The 18953-nt window shown below is 39.8% G+C and overlaps 1 protein-coding gene across 4 annotated transcripts in view; it reads left to right on the forward strand.

Annotated features, from left to right (window-relative positions):
• The window catches only part of LOC117402200 (sine oculis-binding protein homolog), a 76194-nt gene extending 58848 nt beyond the window's left edge, over positions 1-17346 (forward strand). For all 4 annotated transcript variants that reach the window (XM_034003114.3, XM_059024637.1, XM_059024636.1 and 1 more), the window contains 2 exons: positions 3316-5309; positions 8828-17346. In XM_034003114.3, the coding sequence (XP_033859005.2) occupies positions 3316-5304 (1989 nt within the window). In that variant the 3' untranslated portion in view covers positions 5305-5309; positions 8828-17346. The remainder of the gene's footprint in view (positions 1-3315; positions 5310-8827) is intronic.
• Positions 17347-18953: the final 1607 nt, after the last annotated feature.

Below are 18953 nucleotides of genomic sequence, written 5' to 3' on the forward strand. Positions count from 1 at the left end.
TGGATGGGTGGCAAGAAAGAAGCCATTACTCAAAAAGCCTCATCTTAAAGCAGGTAGATGATGCTGCAGACACGGAAAAAGGTTTTGTGGTCAGACAAGACAAAAATTGAACTTTTCGCTCTAAATTCCAAGCGTTACGTCTGACGCAAGCCCAACACTGCACATCACCCAGTCAACACCATCCCAGCTGTCAAGCATGGTGGTGGCAGCATCATGTTATGGGGATGCTTCTCTTCAGCAGGGACTGGGAAGCTTGTCAGGACAGAGGGGAGAATCTTTGAGGAAAACGTGTTTGAGTCAGCCAAGACTCTGAAGCTAGAGAGGAAATTCACATTTCAGCAGGACAATAACCGGAAGCACAAAGCCAAAGCCACACTGGAGTGGTTGAACAAGAAGAGAATTAATGTTCTTGAGTGGCAAAAATTTCACCATCCTACTGTGCAAAGCTAGTAGAGTTCTATCCAAAAAAGACTCATAGCAGTAATTGCTGCTATGAGTGTATATATATACACACATACATATATATATATATATATATATATATATATATGTGTGTGTGTGTGTGTGTATATGTATGTATGTGTATATGTGTGTGTGTGTGTATATATGTGTATATATATATATATATATATGTATGTTGCAGTAAGAATACCACTGTTAAGAAAGGGGAAGAAGACTAAAAGGCTAAAATATGCACAAGAACAGAGAAATTGGACTATGGAACAATGGTCAAAGGTGCTTTGATGGACAACGACACGTTGGCCTTCTGCCAGTTCTGTTGTCAATTCAACGCTTGTCTTTTTTCTATTATGTCCGTCTTGATAAAAAAAAAAAATCACGATTTTCTTACAGCCTTATACACACAGTGCTCCCTTGCTGTAATGCGGGTCTCGGGGGGACTCTAAACGGGGGAGGGGGTGGGGGGGCGCCACGGGACACGACACACATCTGACAAAAATACAAAATAAAATAACCCTCTCTATAATGCACATATAGTGAAGCAAAAATGTAACTTTCAGTGAATTAACCATGCATAAAGCACCATGTAATCAACGCTGTATTTTTTACAAAAAAAGGTAACATTCCCACTCATGGATCATTTTAATTAGCAGGTTTTAAACTATAAATAGCCTGGCACAATGGCGGTCGGGACTTCAGTTCGAAGCGACAGACAAGCAAACCAAGTGCGAGAAGGAGAGCGGAAGAGGGAATGGGCTCGCCCCAGGTTCGGCTGCCGGAGCCGGGCTGAAGCGAAGCTGAAGCGTCTCGTTTTCCGGAGAAAGCCGCAGCTCCTCTCGCAGCAAAAAAGTAAACACATTAGGAAAGAGAACCACGTAATAGGCCTAATATTTACTTAGTTATAAAACGAATGCTGAATAAGATGTATGTGTTATAAAGTGCCAGCACAGCTTTTCTTCAATTCAGATACAGTATCAAAAGATAGAGACAGAAACGGAAGTTAGACTGAGATGTTGTTTACAATTTGAACAACAGCGGTACTGTATTGTAGAAATATTGCTTGAATCACTAGTAAAGGGAATTAGGGGACCAGTGTGCTTAACTTAACCTGCATAAAAGTATTTCCATACAATCTTGATTAAGCATTTGGTATAACTTAATGAATTATTGAAAGCTGGAAAAATGAGTGGAGAATTTCAAAGCAGGGGTTGCAGATGTTTTGCAGAAAGAGAAAGTACAGTATCAGAATCAACTGCCGACCAACAGTAGAGGAGTTACTTAAAACCATTTACTGTTTTATCCTTTTAGAGACATTTACCTTTTTTGAGTCTCTTATTACTGAAAACTAGGGCTGTCAGTTAAGCCTCAAAATAGCAATCGATTAGTTGGGCACACAAAATATAATCTTTCGAGTAAATATCAATGCTTGTACCGCCCATACATTTTCATTCCATTGCTCTCCCCGCGACGTCATTATTTTAATATCTTTGCTGTTAAATAAAAGCTTGTGCACAACAATTGAATGCGAGCGGTAATTATGCCTTGGCGTCCGGAGAAAAAAAAACATTTGCAACAAGCCTAAAGCCAGTTTAACATACTACATGGGGTGTTACTAAAATATTTATTTGAAACAGATTACAGTACTTTGGAATGTAATCTATATAAACTAGACACGAGTTTATGAAAAACATTTTTTTTTTTTTTAATTCAGTGACAGCTGCAGCATCACGCATTGCATCTTGTTAATACTGTACCTCCCTAACCATCACTATCTGTGAAACGCACAATGCGGAAATCCCTGCCTAAAACATATTAATCATAATAATAATAATAGGTCACGCTTTATTTTATGGGCCGTTTTTTTTAGTTTATTAACTGTTAACAACATTGTTCATTTGTAGCTTGGGGTTAATAAAAACCTGATTTAATTTGCTAAACATTAGTACAGTAACAGTTTGAACCAATTTCAAGCATATGATCATCCTTAGGGCTCTGGTGTTTGCAGTTTTAGCTGGTATATATTCTTAATTAAGAGTTAACAGAAAATAAATAATGCACATTAACATGTTTATTAGCTGTTTGTTAACAGTTAATAAACAAAAAAAAACAGCCCTTAAAATAAAGTGTGACATAATAATATATTGACTTACCACAATATGCATACCTGCTACAGGTAAAGCTGATCGTTACAACTTGCTTTACGAGGATTAAAATCCAGTAATATTTGTTTGAAGTTAAAAGGTTCCTGCTGGTACAGAAATTAATGACCAGAGTGGTATTTCTCCATTATAAGTAGTGTACCTTTTATAGGTTTGTGGGGAGGGATTATTGCACCTATTATAATTCCTCATTAGAAATGCTTTGCAAAATCCATTTCCTCACATGCAATGTACATAATGTTTCCTACCATCTGTGATCACTGACCATGCTGAAAAGCTGGTAAGAAGTCACAGTGACTTTTGACAAAGCAGATGTAGCAGTGTTAAATAAAGTTAGTGTATAGCTCTTATAAAACAATTTCATTCAGTACTTGACTCTGAGATTTCTGTGTAGTTGCATGTGCGCTATCTTTCATATTTCTTCTATTACTTTACTTGTATACTAAATTCTAGAGATTGTTGAATGGCCTTAAAACTGTGCCACATTCTGAGAAGGTGACCCTGAAATGACCCCAAAGTAAATGAACAGGTTTTAAAAGTAACCCCTCACCATCTATTATAAATAACTAAATAGGGTCACGTAGCTACCACACCTCTGCAGAGACAGCAAGTAATGGGAAGAGATGACTAAACTGTTGTGTAGTTATAATTTAAGCTGAGCAACAATGTCACATCTGCTTACTTTCTTCTTTTGCAGGTGTGCGACTGGTGCAAACATATAAGACACACAAAAGAATATTTGGATTTCGGAGCTGGGGAGAGGAGGCTTCAATTCTGCAGTGCCAAATGTCTCAACCAGTACAAAATGGACATTTTCTACAAAGAGACCCAGGCCAACCTACCAACTGGCCTCTGCAACCCAGGGCACCCTCCGACTGAGAATAAACCTGAGAGCAGCAGCATGCAGCTCCTGACGCCTGAGTCCTGGAACACTCCTCTGGGTGACCTGCGACGAAAGGCTCCATCTCCTGGGGTTCCGATGGCTGGGCACAATCAAGCTCCTGGGCCATCAGGATCCACGTCTCCATCAGAGTCTGCTGCCGCCTATTCCTCTGCCAAAATCTCCACACCAGGGCCCAGGCCACACGAGAGCCCCACCCTTCCCCCGCCGATACCTCTCCCTCCCCCACATATGGCGGTCCCACCTGGAAGTCCGCACATGGTGATGACCAACCGTGGGCCTGTGCCTCTGCCCTTCTTCATGGAACACCAGATGATGCAGCAGATGCATCCGCCTTTCCTCCGAGCGCCCCACACTCCAAGCCCAAACAGTCCGCTTTCCAATCCCATCATTCCTGGGATCGGTCCACCACCACCTCCTAGGAACTTAGGTCCAACCTCGAGTCCCATGCACAGGCCAATGCTTTCCCCGCATATACACCCGCCCTCCACCCCAACTATGCATGGCAACCCTCCAGGGTTGATGCCACACCATCTCGGAGCCCCTATGCCGGGCTTACACTTCCCTCCAATCAACATGATGCCAAACGGCCACATGCCGATGCCACAGATGATGAACTTTGGTGTGCCATCGCTTGCCCCATTGGTGCCGCCTCCCACTCTCCTGGTGCCATATCCGGTCATTGTTCCTCTCCCAGTCCCCATCCCTATTCCCATCCCTATTCCCTTTAACTCCAAGGCCCCAGGTGGTTCACCTGGCAACAGCAAGAAAATCATTCCACGCACCTCCTCTGAAGGAATTGAGTCCAAGGAAACCAGGCCTTTCTCTTCTGGCAGCATCGATGATGGAGAGACCAAACAAGGGCCATCAAAATCCACTGAACTTTCCCCAGGCTGTATCCCAGGCCACTCATGTCGCCAATCCACCCTCCTTGAACAGAGCAAGGCTGAGGTAGTTGATTTCACAGTCAAACCAGAGAGCCCGGTCAAAGCCGTGTTCTGCCCATTGAACTCGTCTGCTGTCCTTCACGATGGTGTCATAGACCTGACAACAGGCCATCGGTCCAGACTCCAGCATGTAATCCAGCGGGCGCTGCCAGTTGCACAGGTGAAAGTGGAACACGAGCCCCAGAGCATCCTCAACCTAGCTTTCCCGGGCCACGACAAGAGGAACTGCAGCAGGGGTCACAACAATTGCAGAGACAGTTGCAGTCCTGTTAACCCCATGGCTTTGCCCTACAGTGATCCAGCGCATTGTGGGGCCGCACCACCACAAACGCAGCAGCAGCAGCAGCTCGTTTCTAGCAGTTCAGGGTTGGAGCCCAGTCCGATAGCCACTTGCAACGTTATCGTGAACGGCACAAAGACTGCAGATGTTTCCAGTAAGAGCGGCTCCCTCGAGCAGCGGCCAGAACCCCGAAAGACGCCACCGCACCCAGACGAGCCGGCGGTCAGTGAGCTGGAGTCGGTGAAGGAGAACAACTGCACGGGGGCCACTGGCTTTCAGCTAGAGCTGGACACAGGTAAGAAGGCTTCATCAGACGAGGCGCTGGCTGGCGGGGACAAGCAGGACCCCAACCTGAACAACCCCGCCGACGAGGACCATGCCTACGCACTGCGCATGCTGCCCAAGGCCGGCTGTGTCATCCAGTCTGTGCCAAAGCCGGCAGAAAAGACTGCCTTAGCGCCCTGCGTCATTCCCACGCCCCTTCTCAGTGCAGGAACTGAGGACATTGAGCTGCCACTAAAGAGGAGGTGTCTACGAATTCGAAATCAAAACAAATGAAAAAGGTTGGTCCCTTAATAACATGTGTGACATTTTGTATTGTATACTGCTTAGGAGCAACACATGTCTTTGTGTTGTGCATTTGTTTCAGCATGTGTCAGTCCGTTTTGACTGACTTGAACACAGACTGTGTTTCCTATTGTCCGGTGCTCTTTTGCTGTTAATAACAAATGGATTTAATTTTCTTTTTATAACATGATAGGTAGGTTTGGTTTGTCGTGGCAATTTAAAAGCTATTGTCCCAATGGCAAACTTGCTAAAATCCTTGTTTGTTTTTTTTTTTGTTCAGAATATCCCAAAACGAATCAGTGAGCTGCCTTAGCATTTGAGTAGTTTATATTGTCATATCAGGAAACACTTATTTTAAGTTAATGTAATCTGAACTTTTTTTCTGTGAATGTGCATATATGATATTTAAACTCACACAGATTGGGTGTGCAGGGTGAAAAAATACCAGGTTTAGGTTCTGTACACTATCAGCAACTTTTCTTTTAAATGTGTTATCTGTACAGTATACTCAAGACTCTTTGTTTCAGTGGTTTTATTTTGTTAAAAATTTCCCAGGAATTTATCATGTTATTAATGAACTCAAAACCAGTTCTAACATTGGGGGACAGGAGGGTAGAGAAAAAGGCAACAGAGAAAGGTCTTGTTTAGCCTGGAATTCATTACCTACCAAAATATTGAATATATATATATATATATATGTTTACATTTCTTGGTTTTGGGGGGGGGGGGTTGAAAACTGAACCCCTGATTAGAATTTAAGACTCTCAAACTCCCAGACTTTTCCAGCAGCCAGACACTTTTTCACATTCCCCTGACTATGGGATATAGTGGAAGCGGCAGGTTTTCAACACCTCTTTAATGTGAAATTACTTACTTTTGAGCCAATTTTGGATTTTTTTTTTTTTTTTTTAATTTAGTCGTTGCCAATTATTTTTTTTATTTTCTTCCAATTTTAGAATGAACAATTATTTTTTAAGCTCAACTCACTGCTACCACCGCTTCGCTGACTTGCGAGGGCGAAGACGAACACACACTGTCCTCCGAAGCGTGTGCCGTAAGCCGACCGCTTTTTTTCACACTGTGGACTCACTATGCAGCCACCCAAGAGCTACAGCGTCGGAGGACAATGCAGCTCTCGGGCAGCTTACAGGCAAGCCCGCAGTCCAATTGAGCGCCGCCTCCTGGGAGCTCCCGTCCACGGTCGGCAAAGGAATAGCCTGGACTCGACCTCGCGACGTCCAGACTATAGAGGGCATCCTGCACTCTACGCAAGTGCTTTTACTGGATGCACCACTCGGGAGCCCTGGATTCTTAATTTTAATAAAAGTAAAACAGCCTGTTAATTGCACAGAGAGATTGGGTACTTTCACTACTTAATGTGATAATTATGCAGTATAAAACAAGTCTGTAAAAGTCTGTCTCTTTGCCACCAGCACCTTCCAACAGCCTGCAATCCAGCCTGTCCCAGAATAATACAAAACGTGAATGACCGCATATGTCTCTGGTTTTGGTAAACTACACATTTTCTCATGATAGTAAAATTAATATTGTCCTCTGAATCATTCTGCCAGCCTGCAATTCGTACTGGTACTGGAATTTCAAGCAGGTTTGATCTCAGTTTCACACAAGTAGGACTGATTTAAAAGAGCTCCAGGGCTCTTAGGTGGAGTTATCTTCCTTATTCTATGTACTGTACTTTGTCTCATGCACATTTGTGTGTATTTTTTTCAGAATCCTAGGTCACATTAACCTTAATATTAAATCCAAGATGTATTATAGTTCAGCTATGCTTCACAGTACTTTTAATACATACTTTTTAAAATGAGAAATGTTTTGTTTTTAAATCTATTCAGCATGAAAAAGCTGTCCTTATCATGTGAATTCCAAGTTGTGCTATTGCAATAGGCTGTCGTTCTCTTAGATTTTTACACATAATTGTCAAAAAAATGCTTAGGACAACGGTGAAATACTTCATAAATATGACCCAATGTTTACTGTACAGGAGTTGTCTGAATTTAACTGGGAAAAAATGGTTGACAACATCAAATAGGTATTGTAATTTATTAGGTATACTGTATTTATATACTAGACATATTTAAGGTTAATATAAACCAGTAAATCTCATTTATGGGATGTATCGCACAATTCATTAAAAGACCAAACAATGTAACAATTCAGCTGTGTAATTCAGTCATGTAGCAGGGACACTATTAGGAAATTACTGGCATGGCAAAAACAAGCTGACAGCAATTAGAAGCAATAACCTGCATGGATGTTAAAAACTTTTTTTTAACAGTGCATAATGGAGCAGCATTTCTCCAAAAGGGCAAAGATCACCAAGCAGAGAAGTTTTAGACTGGGTAGAATTTTTCTGTAATTATGCTGACAGCCTCCTGCTCCATCTCCTTTTGAACTGGCTCTTCCCCACTGATGCCTCAACCTACTTGCCTTTGTTTGCCTTGTTCACTGATTGTTTTAGTTATTTTGTATTAACATTATCCCTACATCCCTTTACTAGTCAGTAGTGTAACAGGCAGTGTTGTGTGATGCACTGCCATTGGTTCACTGCTCGGTAGCCACGAATGCAGAAAGCCTGGCTCTTTTGCACAGTGGTTAAGACTCGCTTGTGTGTGTGGGATTGCCCAGCCTGTGCCCTTTAATTTAGCCCACACTCTTCTCTTTGGCTTTTCACTCATTAGTTTACATTTGTCGACAACAACTTGCCATATACAAGTCAGAAACCTGACAACTTGACCTGTTCTACCTCCAATTAACAAACTTCTTGTTGTATGTACCTTTGTCCAATTTATGGACATTCATTTTTGTCTTTGTCTTCTTTAACATTATAACTGTATAGATGAGAGTTTGATACTGTTATCATTCCTTTCTTTTTACATTGGCTTTCCTGTAGCTTCATAAAAAGCCCCCTGAGAGTTGTGAGCTAGTGGTAGAAACCTATTACTCTGGTCTCATGTTTGAGCAGTAGAGCCTGGTGTCAAGGAGCAGTGACCAGATTCCATGTAATCAAACTCAAACGGTAACTGTCTGGCAACATTTGCATGGAAAGTGTGAGAAAGTTTGCACAAAAGGATTGGAAGAGGTTTTGGGGGATCATTACATGATTGGAAGATTAATATTATATAATAGCCCTGAGACGGCCTTAGCAAGGCACCACACCTGAGGCTGCATGGCAACCAATCACACAAACTTGACTGTTTCAACTGTTGAATTTTCCATAATGAGTGGCGAATAGCACTTTAGACTACTGGTTTAAAGGTAGTTGTGTTTGTTTCATAGTTTCTTAAAAGAGTTTAGCACACAGTGTTTGGTACTTGTAAGTTTGTGATGATACACATATAATAAATGATGTTGATATTTAGTAGGACAGATATTAGTGCAGTGTAAAAAGACACAAAGGTAATTTACCTTTAGTCTTTACAATACTGATTCCGTTTTGAATTTCCAAGGCGTCTTTGGACACAGTTCAGTGACATTTGCTTCTTTTGTATTTCAGGAGCGAAGAGTGACGGCGTTCCTTTGAAGGACGAGCACTGATCCGCTGTGTCTCTTTGCAGACAACACCAACTGCCCTTACTCCACTCCCTCGAGCCACAGTCAAACTGGTCAACAGACTTCCTGCTGCATCGCCTCGTACTGGACGGGGACTGTAATCAAAGACCTAAGGCGACAAACATGTGGAAGCACTTCCCTCTGAGGAACCCCGCGTTTGTGCAGTGACATCAATGACACCCACCACCTGAGTAAGCTGCTGTAACAGGCCGTTGTCAAACCAACACTGAGGACATTCCTATTTCCATCCCTTTCTGTTCTTGCTTGATTTTCCCGATGTCCATCCTCGTCTCGTGTTAGACAGAGGTACTTTTTTCCTTCGACTCTTTTTGAAGGTCTAAATTAATTTAAAATTGGAGGCTGGGGGTAAGACTTATTTTTATGTAAGTGCTGTCGTTTTCGCTGCTAAACCTTCTTGTCAGCACTCATTATTAACCCCCGCTACAGGTACTGAACTTGTATTTTATCATATCAAGGTTTAGATTTAGCCGTTAGTGGTCAAACAAAACTACCATGGATGGACTTTTTCAACAAAGCCTATGCATTATTCTGTAAATAGTCTTTTATCTGATTATAAAGACCTGTTTTGGTTCATATTTTTTATTTTTATTTCAATGGCATATCTCCAGTGTTACACTTTTAATTTTTTTTTGTGTGTAATTTAATGTGACTCTTTTAAGAAGGCGCTTGTACAGTTTATACTGCAGTTATTTTGTGAAACGTGTGTGCCAAAAGAACTTGGTAAATGTTGATTCTCCTCCGATTGCCCTTGCCACTCCTCACCAACCCTCCAACACTTTGGGAACAGAGCAATAGTTTTGAACTGAAGACCAAAACTCCCACAAGGTGTAAAACTAGCCAAACTAGGTGAACATTTGCTGGGCGTCACAAAAAAAAAAAAAAAAACGGCTTGATTTTCACCCTTGATGGCGTTCAGTGATCCAGGAAACCATTGAGACAATCTCTCTATATGCATTAGTCTTTCATGATAATTAGAATGGTATGGATAAACCAATGTAAACAAGGGGTGTGGATGTGGGACTGCCATGATTCTGTTTCACTGTTTGCTTTTTCTTATCATGGTTAAAAGAAAATGTGCAATTGAATCCTCAGACACTGGGTGGAGGATAACAGGGTAGAACTGAACTGGTGTGCATTTGTACAGGTGTAGCCAGTCCAAAAGTACAATAGAACATGTGTGACTTCCACTGGAATGGGAAGGCTTTTTTTTTTTTTTTTTTGTACAAAACTGGTGTAGCAAATCCTGGTTGTGTTGCTTTCTATTCATTGGCAACTAAACACTGTGCTCTATCCCAAGTGTCCAGCTGTGTCTTTATTGAATTAACTTTTACTCTTTTTTTTTTTTTTTGTCTGTTGCAAATCATCAAGTTGTCACTGATATGTTTTCCTCTAAAGACCTGGTACGACACGTCAAGGCTTAAACAATGGATTATTGTACTGTAAATTACTACCAGTGTCACTTTAGATTGGTGCTTTTATTACACCCATGACTAACTGAAAACTAAGCAAGGAACAGATTACATGCTCCCTTCTGTGATTATTGCACATGGCATGCAGTAATATGTCATAATGGCTGTCTTTGTTGGCAAGTATGTTTGAAACATAAGGGCCCTGAAGTTAAAGGTATTTTTAATGTAGAAAGTTTCTCCAATTAAACCACTTTTAAAGCCTATTACAGGTCAGACAAAAAAACAAACATAGAAATAATCACTACAAGATTAACACCATGTTAAATTAAAATAAGCCTTGCTTAAAATATAGTTGAATAAGAAAAAAAAATCCCTAATAATAAATATTTTGGGGATTGGAGTTCAAATGTTGTTTTTTTTTTTTTTACACTTAGAGGCAGAAGGTAGTGAAAAGGAAAACCAAGAAATTTAAACTCGAAACATGATCTGCCACTTCACAAGATAAAAAGATAACAGTGTTGAATAGTCTTTTGTATTTGAATTTCCTCATTTTAAGGCACTGTTGACATCTCGCTTTCATGCAACCAATCTGAAATGAGGATTTCTTCAGTAAGTCGCAGTATTATACAGCCTACTGGGAGACCTTCTACCCCACACTGCTGGAACTTCATTTCATTTGTTCTTTAAAGCAGCTCTTGGGGTGGCACCAACCCTAGAGTGACATCATCTCTGGGGATGCTATATTCCTCCCCTGCCCTATCACTGTCAGGTCTCACATATCACTTCCACAATGTGTTTCTGATTGCAGTCAAAGAACCTCTTGCAGTTTATTGAAATTGAAGCACACTGGTTCAAGTATCAAATACATCTAGCGCTCAGTCACATGCTTGTCCAACATGAGTAACAATGTACAACCAATGAGCTTTCTTTCTAAGAAATACTGCATTTCTTATGAGGCGCTATTCAGACTTCCAGATCTAGGTGGACACTCTTCACATCACTCCACTAACAACATTCAGTTTTAGTAACATGCAATAAGCTCTTAACTGGTAAATAACTTTAAATAGCATTTTTGTTATTGAACTAGGTGTGCTCCATGCTGTGATGGCAGCACCTCTCGTTATTTTTATGAGTAGTAGTTTCTTGATAAAACATCACCATTGTGCTACAGTGTTAGAAGATTATTTTGAACTGTTAATGTACTAATAATGGACTCGTCAGTGTAGAAAGTATTGAAGAAAACGTGCCAGTAATATATAGGTTATTAGAAGATATTATTCCGATAGTATTTGCTGCTAGAACAAACAAAGACCAGGGGTTATTCAGTTGTCCGCAGGATCTGTAACTAGAAGTCTCGCCTCTCATTTCACTCACTTTTTTGAATGCTATTTTCCCGTCGGGTTTACACTTGGCACCAAATTCAACTCTTGATGTAGAAGTTGACTTCTCAGTATACAGAAGCTTCCTTTCATTAATTGTGCAAAAGTGGAGTAATAGTTGTAGTGATTCAATTAGCACATTACTAACTGAAAATTGATTCTGACTGGCAACCTTGATTTAAGGTACCCATAAAGGCAAATTGCATTATGTTTCCTGGCCTCCAGCAAGACCATCTTGATTTGAGTAGAATTCCTTAGTAAATGCTGTAAGGAGAGGAGAGTGACATGCATGTGATCATGTTTCCTCTTGGCAGCCTATCCTCATAAAAAGCCTGTTCATTTTTTCTTTATTTAACTTATCACCACAAGTGTTCATATTTGCCAATTTGTTTTGTTATTTTCAAAACCCTGTTTGTTTGCTTTTTTACTAGGTTGCTTTCGAATAAAATACATTATTATGTAAGGCCTCCTGTTTTTGCATTGCTGGTATGCTCATATGCCATTGCCAAGGCAAGAATGCAACCAGACACTTTAATACTTTTCTTTCTCAGGAATTTAGTTTCATGAGGGTTTAATTGTTTTGTTTAGCTTTTCAGTCTGATTGTTACACATTTTAGTCTTCTCCTTTTAAACCTCGATCCATCGGTGTGTTTTATTTTTTCTGGTGTAACTTTCCAGAAATGTTATATCTGCGTAGCAGCTTACTGCAGCCTGTTTGTGTCACGGTGTCAGTGAGATGAAAGGAACGCCAAATCCGAGCAGCTCCACAAACTCTGACTGATTCTCTACACGGCAGCAATACTCTGTCTATCCCTGGTAGGAAGACAATCTTTCAAAGTTGGAGAGGTGCTAACTTTTATCTCTTGATGACAAGACTGAAGCGAGACGGCTGAAGACTTGTAAAATTGCCAAACATTTTTTTTTTTTTTATAGTTTTTATATTTGGTTCCTAGTTTTCTTTTATCCTCCTGCCTTTGTTGAACAGTTTCCCGTGTAACTAGAGCCAAGGACTGGAGCCCAGTGTCCAGATTAGAGATTGTTGACTCAGATTCAGTGGTGAAACATGAGTCGGGCTCTGTTGATCAGGAGGCATTTACGCCAAGTTGGGGATCCAATGTCGGGCTAATTATTGCTTCTACATAAACATTTCTATATTTACAGCCTCTTCACTTTTCCTGCTTCAGCCACTTTCAATGAAAAAAGCCCCCCCTCCCCCCTTCCTGTTTAGGATGCCATCTGAACCTTTGTTTATGCTGAATAGCGGTTAGCTTGGAATGGGGAGATGCTTCTGCGAATACTGTAATCAAGTCCCTGATACACCTGCTTGAGGGCCCTAGTTTAATTCCCCAGCTGCAGCTTGCAATCTCTCTTTCGGCAGCCGCCTTATTAATCTGATATTCCCTAACTCCCTTTTTACCCTGTCGATGGGTTTGTGAAAATGACGGCCGTTCATTCCGATCACTGGCCATCTTCCTCTTGTCGCCTACTATTGTGCTTTTTGTGTACAGCTCAGATGTGATGCCATCCTCCTGTGCAGCAACTCCATAAACACGGAAAAGGATGACCAAGGTTTTTTTCTGCAGTCTAAACATGATGTTGCCTTGCAATACCAGGGAGAATCTTCTCGGTCCATAGCGCAGTGGCACCATGCTTTGCAGTCACACTGTATGCCTTTAACAGCTGTTTTTGAGCACATGCGACTCAAGTATAGAAGCTTTCGGGTGGTATTTGAGGTCATGGACTCTTTCTTACAGATTGCAAATTGTTACTTTTTTTGTCTCATCGGGTCGAGATGCTTCGAAGTCATAACTGTCTGCCTGCTTGACACAATTTCAGCTGAAACAAAGTGGGGAGGTGATACAGTAAGATCGCCCCCTTAGTCTGCTTTTGACTGATACCGCTTCCTTAGAAAGGCACAGTCAAGCAGCAATGCTATTCCAGTGAATTCATACATGTTGAATAATTGGTGCACAACAGCCTAACCTTTGCTGTGACCTGACTAGGTTAGATGATTCATTCTCTTCCTACACATGCTGTGGGGCATTTACTAATCAGATGTTTTACATGCTGTCATAATTATCAGACTTGTAAAGGGGTTTCCTGCAGGCTATAGTGTGCAGCACAATTTTATATGATTGATTTTTACCAAGATGTCAAAGGAAAAAGCACACAGTACTAGAGCACTGTATATATGGTAGCATTAAGGAGTAATATTAAACGATTAATTCATTGTTTGTTTGTTTTTTCAAGCAAGATCCAACATTGCCAACATACAGAACTACCTAATCTATCCATTGATTCAACCCAGGTCTATGTGCTTGCCAACAGGGTGCATGCATACAAAAGCGGTGACTTTGTCAGCTTTGCTTAAATGAATGAATTAATAAATACCATCAGCTAGATTTTATACATGAAGCTGATGAAAAACCCCAGACTAGAAATTACTTCAGAGATGCAATCAAGAGGTTAATGTGTAGGATACATTTAAGATAACAGTTTAATAAGACAATTTCGTTTCAACCCATGGCTTATATGGGTATATTTCCACAGCTTTGAACCTTGAACAACCAATCCGAGAGCAGGGTTTGTAATAGCTATTTTATAATTAGGTCTGTGGTAAACCTTAATCTATTACCTGAAGGAGTCAAAATTAGAGCTATGAGATGTAAATGCCAAAGCAGCTGTGTAACAACCTAACCTCATTTTTCTAAACATTACTGGTAAAATCAAAACATGACAAATGAAAGCTTACTGTGAATCCCAGATGCACTCTGAGAGAATGGAAATGTTAACTGAGCCTAGATGTGCTGATAACTGGGCAGGATTCTGGGTGAGATATAAAGATAGAAAATTTAAGAGAGTTCAGCTTTACTGCAGTGGTGGTGTGTTTGTATTTAAAAAAAAAAAAAAAAAAAAACCTGTTCAGGCATTGCACGTGTTTTAAAATCAAGCTGTTTTTTTATTTTTTTTATTTGATATTTATGTTTTTCTGTGGATAAAGTAAAACAGATGCTGAATTTACTGATGAGTTGTTGTATCTACCCAAGGACTGCCTAGCTCTTACTGTTCTGGAGTCTAGACATCAGTGTGTTCACTTTTATACCACCAGTGTAGTCCAGAACAGGTGCTATACCTGTTTTCAGCTTCTTAATTGGGAGCGCCATTTGAAGAACTGTATATTTATCGTAAGAATTTGATTGTCCGAACAAATGGATTCAGCTAATACTGTATCACCTCGTCCTAGTGACTTTGGATAACAGAGCAGAGTCAGCATCTGTCCTGGAAACTGTAACACAACTGTAACATTTACCAAACACAGCTTCACTATAAAACAACGAATAAAATCGTTACACACAGACAGCTAACCGAAAGCAACACGTTTAGAATAACAAGAGCTGTAATGTGCTGTAACACTTTAAAACGGCAGGGTCTCACAATCGTGTTTGATTTTTCATTGTTACAATGCGATTCCTGGGTGAATGTTCACCACTTTCTTCCACTCGGCTCCATTGTTGGCATACCAGTTTGTTTACATTATGCAAGGTCATTTTAGCTGTAGTTTTAACTGTATGTGACATTGCACATTTAAAATCACAAACATGTCCTGGACATACACACACACACACACACATACAGGGGTCTACGAAGGGAGTCTGAAATATTGAAAGCACAGGTGTCGCAGGAACATTCCAAATAAAATTTAAAGAAATAGCAAAAGTTGATACCATGCCTTAAAATAGGGATTCTATTCATTAAAATGTTTTAGAATCAAATTATTATGTAAATGAAAAAAATAAAATAAAAAACCATATTGGGTCTGGTCGGTTTAAAAATTAACTGCCATTGAAAGGTGTATTGAAATATATCATTATACCACAATACTCATCACTCTGCATTGGGTGCTTAAGACTGGGCACTCAATCTGAATTCAGAACGTAAATTAAAGGCTATCGAGGGACAAGGCTAGATGAGTGAAGTTCAACTCGACTTAAAAATGTTTATTCAGGTATACAATGAAAAACAAAACCCTCACGGCATTCTGTGAACAGCAATTCAAAAGTGACCACTAGATGTCAGTATTGTTGTGGATTGATCCTTCTGTGTACTGAGCATCAACAAAGACAAGTAAACGCCAATGCCATATAATATATGCACATTGTAATACAGAATATATTTTGTGCTATTGTCTGAACAGAAGTATTAAAACTCTTAAACATATAGTACTAAAACGAAGGATAGTGTGAAGATTTGAAAACGACTTGCAGAGTTAAGAAGCTGCTTTATTCTGCCAATCTCTATTGGAAAGATAACTCAATTCAAAACTGCAGACCAGTAAAATACTCTTGTGTAGACCCATATACATATATGCTCATTGTTATTTATTTTTTAGTATAAGACAGAAACTCTTTCATAAGTCATCTCAGGGTTATCATTCTGTAAAGTTACGTAGTGCTGAAAGAGTTCACTTAAAGTTGAAGGCTCTTATTGATGATTTTCAAATAATTATTCATCATTTCCCATTGTTTTTCAAAGCTTTTGTTTTGTTGAAAATAACACATGTTGGCAGGTCGCTGTTCTTGTGTCATTTTCACACTGAGATTAAAGTTTATTTGAGGGAAACATATGTTTTTTGTCTGTCCTTTGCACAATGATCCACCACCACATGTGTTTCACATATTACAGATTTACTGTAAACTAAATATTTGGAAACTAGCTGTGCCTTTTGAAAATAACCTTTTTTTAAGGGAGTTCTTTTACAGATAAAACATAAAAGACAGCCTTTATGTCATACAACTGTTTAGATGGCATGGGCCCAATTCCTAAAGTGATTGAATGCAGATAAATACATGATGAGACTGCAGTGACATACCATTAAAATGAGGAATGTGGTAACTCACATACTACACATCTTCACTATTAACATCGTTCGATGATTTAACGCTGTAACCCATAAAGCAGTTGTTAATTGTACTTCACAATTTCTACCTGTGTACCCTACTGTACAGTAAAAATGCAATGTCAGGATATTTCTGAGAGGGGTATGTTAACAACTTGTATTATGCAATTAAAACCTTCCCAGTCCAGTGAACAGTCAACGTTTTTATTTTTTTAAATAGAAAAACTTTTTTTTTTTTTAAAGTTTCATTTCAAAGGTGATCAGAAATGCTGTCTATGTTTATTGCTTGTGTATTCTGCTGTTCTGGTTATGCTTGCTTCAATCCACTTTGTATATAAAAAAAAAAAAAGAAAGAAGAGAGACGAGAAAACTTTGTTATTCTTGCTGGTATTGTTGTATACGTCTTCAGCTGTTCTGTGACTTGTTTGAACCCGAGATTCTTGCTACACCCCCATGCCCACTGTATATTTGACCTTGTGGTGGTTTATATCCCATTTATTTTGTGTACATGCAGAACATTTGATAGTATTATTTATTCATAAAAAGTGTTTTCATTTGCAGAGAAAAGAATACAACGGGAAAGTTCTGTAGCTTGGGTGCATAATGAATTAGAGGCCAAGGCCCTTGGCTTTTTCATTGTTTCATTTGTCACATGGATTGCTTTAACAGTTGCACTTTTGTGTTGTACCAGTATTTGTGTTTTTTTCCCCTCCGATGAAATGCCTTTTAAGACGACAATAAATGGAGCCACACGTCAGTTTCTTTTATCTTTTGTGCCGATGTGCTCAGTATTGCTCTGCTTCTCTTCTTGTGTCACAGCCACACACGTAACAGGAGTTTAAAACATGAAGTGTCAGCTTCACACTAAAATTAGGATGACCATGTAACGCCATGTTCACCCCAATGCATTCTGGTTTATTTTATCTGTTTCAGGTACCTTTCTCAGCAGGACTACACTGACCAGAATGCATTGGGGCGAGTTGAAAAGACTGAACTGTCACAAACTGTCCTAGTGAACATGGAGTCATGCTAACTAAAATGCAATTCCTTGGTCTATATTTACTGCCCATTTCAATAGTTCAAGTCTTCCCTATGATATTAGAAAGCAGACTTTGGAAAGTTGAGTTGATTTGTTAAGCCACATGGATTTCTTTACAGCACTGGGGAAATCAGCGTCTCTTGCATCAACCACCTATCCATGGCTGTCCTGGAATTACCCCCAAAACGAAGTGGTTGAAACAATAAAAAATCGGTGGATTCCCAGGTTCTGCAAAACCGTTATAAAAAAAATCCAGCTGTGGCTTATCCTGCCAGGGTATAAAAAGGAGATCGCTTCACACACCTGTAGAGCTGGGATATTCAACTCTGTTAAATACGGTACAAGGGACACTATACCTTTTAAAATAATCCCCACCACACTGACGGGTTCTGTATCTTACAAACACTGAGCGTGTGACTGCAGAAGCTCAATGTAAAAAAATGATTCTATTCAAATACAGTTCAAATACATATTACTGATGTATACCTAATATTAATTCCGGCCCCTAAACATTTGGCCAGCATTTTTATTATTTATTTATTGCATTTATGTAGCGCTTTTTATACAAAAGTATTGCAAAGCACAAATAATATATTTAAATAACAGTATACACAATACAAAAGCAGCAATTTTAAAGTTACAATAATACCCACTAAGATAAGAAAGCCATTTTATAAAAGTGCGTTTTTAGTCTTGACTTGAAAACTGTAACGGTCCCAGCTTCCCTGACAAACGAATGCAGAGCATTCCGTAATTTAGGAGCTCTATAAGAAAAAAGCCCTACCTCCCGTATTGCTTTTGTTGACCCTAGGAATAACCAGCAGCCCCGCATCCTGTGATCTCAGAGTGCGGTTTGGAAGATACGGGGTCAGTAACTCCTGCAAATAACTAGGTGCTAATCCATTCAGGGACTTGTAAGTTAACAGCAAAGGGACCTAGAATGGAGCCCTGTGGAACACCACAGACAACTTCCGATAATGCCGATTTTACCTCCCCAATCGAGACAAACTGAAACCTATTAGAAAGATAAGATTTGAACCAGGATAGGACAAGGCCAGACAGTCCTGCTGTGCTTTCAAGATGATTCAGTAGGATGGAATGATCTACAGTATCAAAGGCAGCACTTGGATCAAGAAGAATTAATACTGGTGGAAAGCCCGAGTCAGAGTTTATCAGCAGATCATTCACAACTCTGACAAGGGCTGTCTCGTATTGCAGATGATAAATAATTCTTAAATGCAACGTATACATGAGAAAACCCAAATGTATTCAGACAGTTTAGCTGCCATAACTAAACTGGTGCAAAAAGGACACATTGTGCGAAA

Source organism: Acipenser ruthenus, chromosome 5, assembly GCF_902713425.1.
Source record: "Acipenser ruthenus chromosome 5, fAciRut3.2 maternal haplotype, whole genome shotgun sequence".
Classification (NCBI taxonomy): Eukaryota; Metazoa; Chordata; class Actinopteri; order Acipenseriformes; family Acipenseridae; genus Acipenser; species Acipenser ruthenus.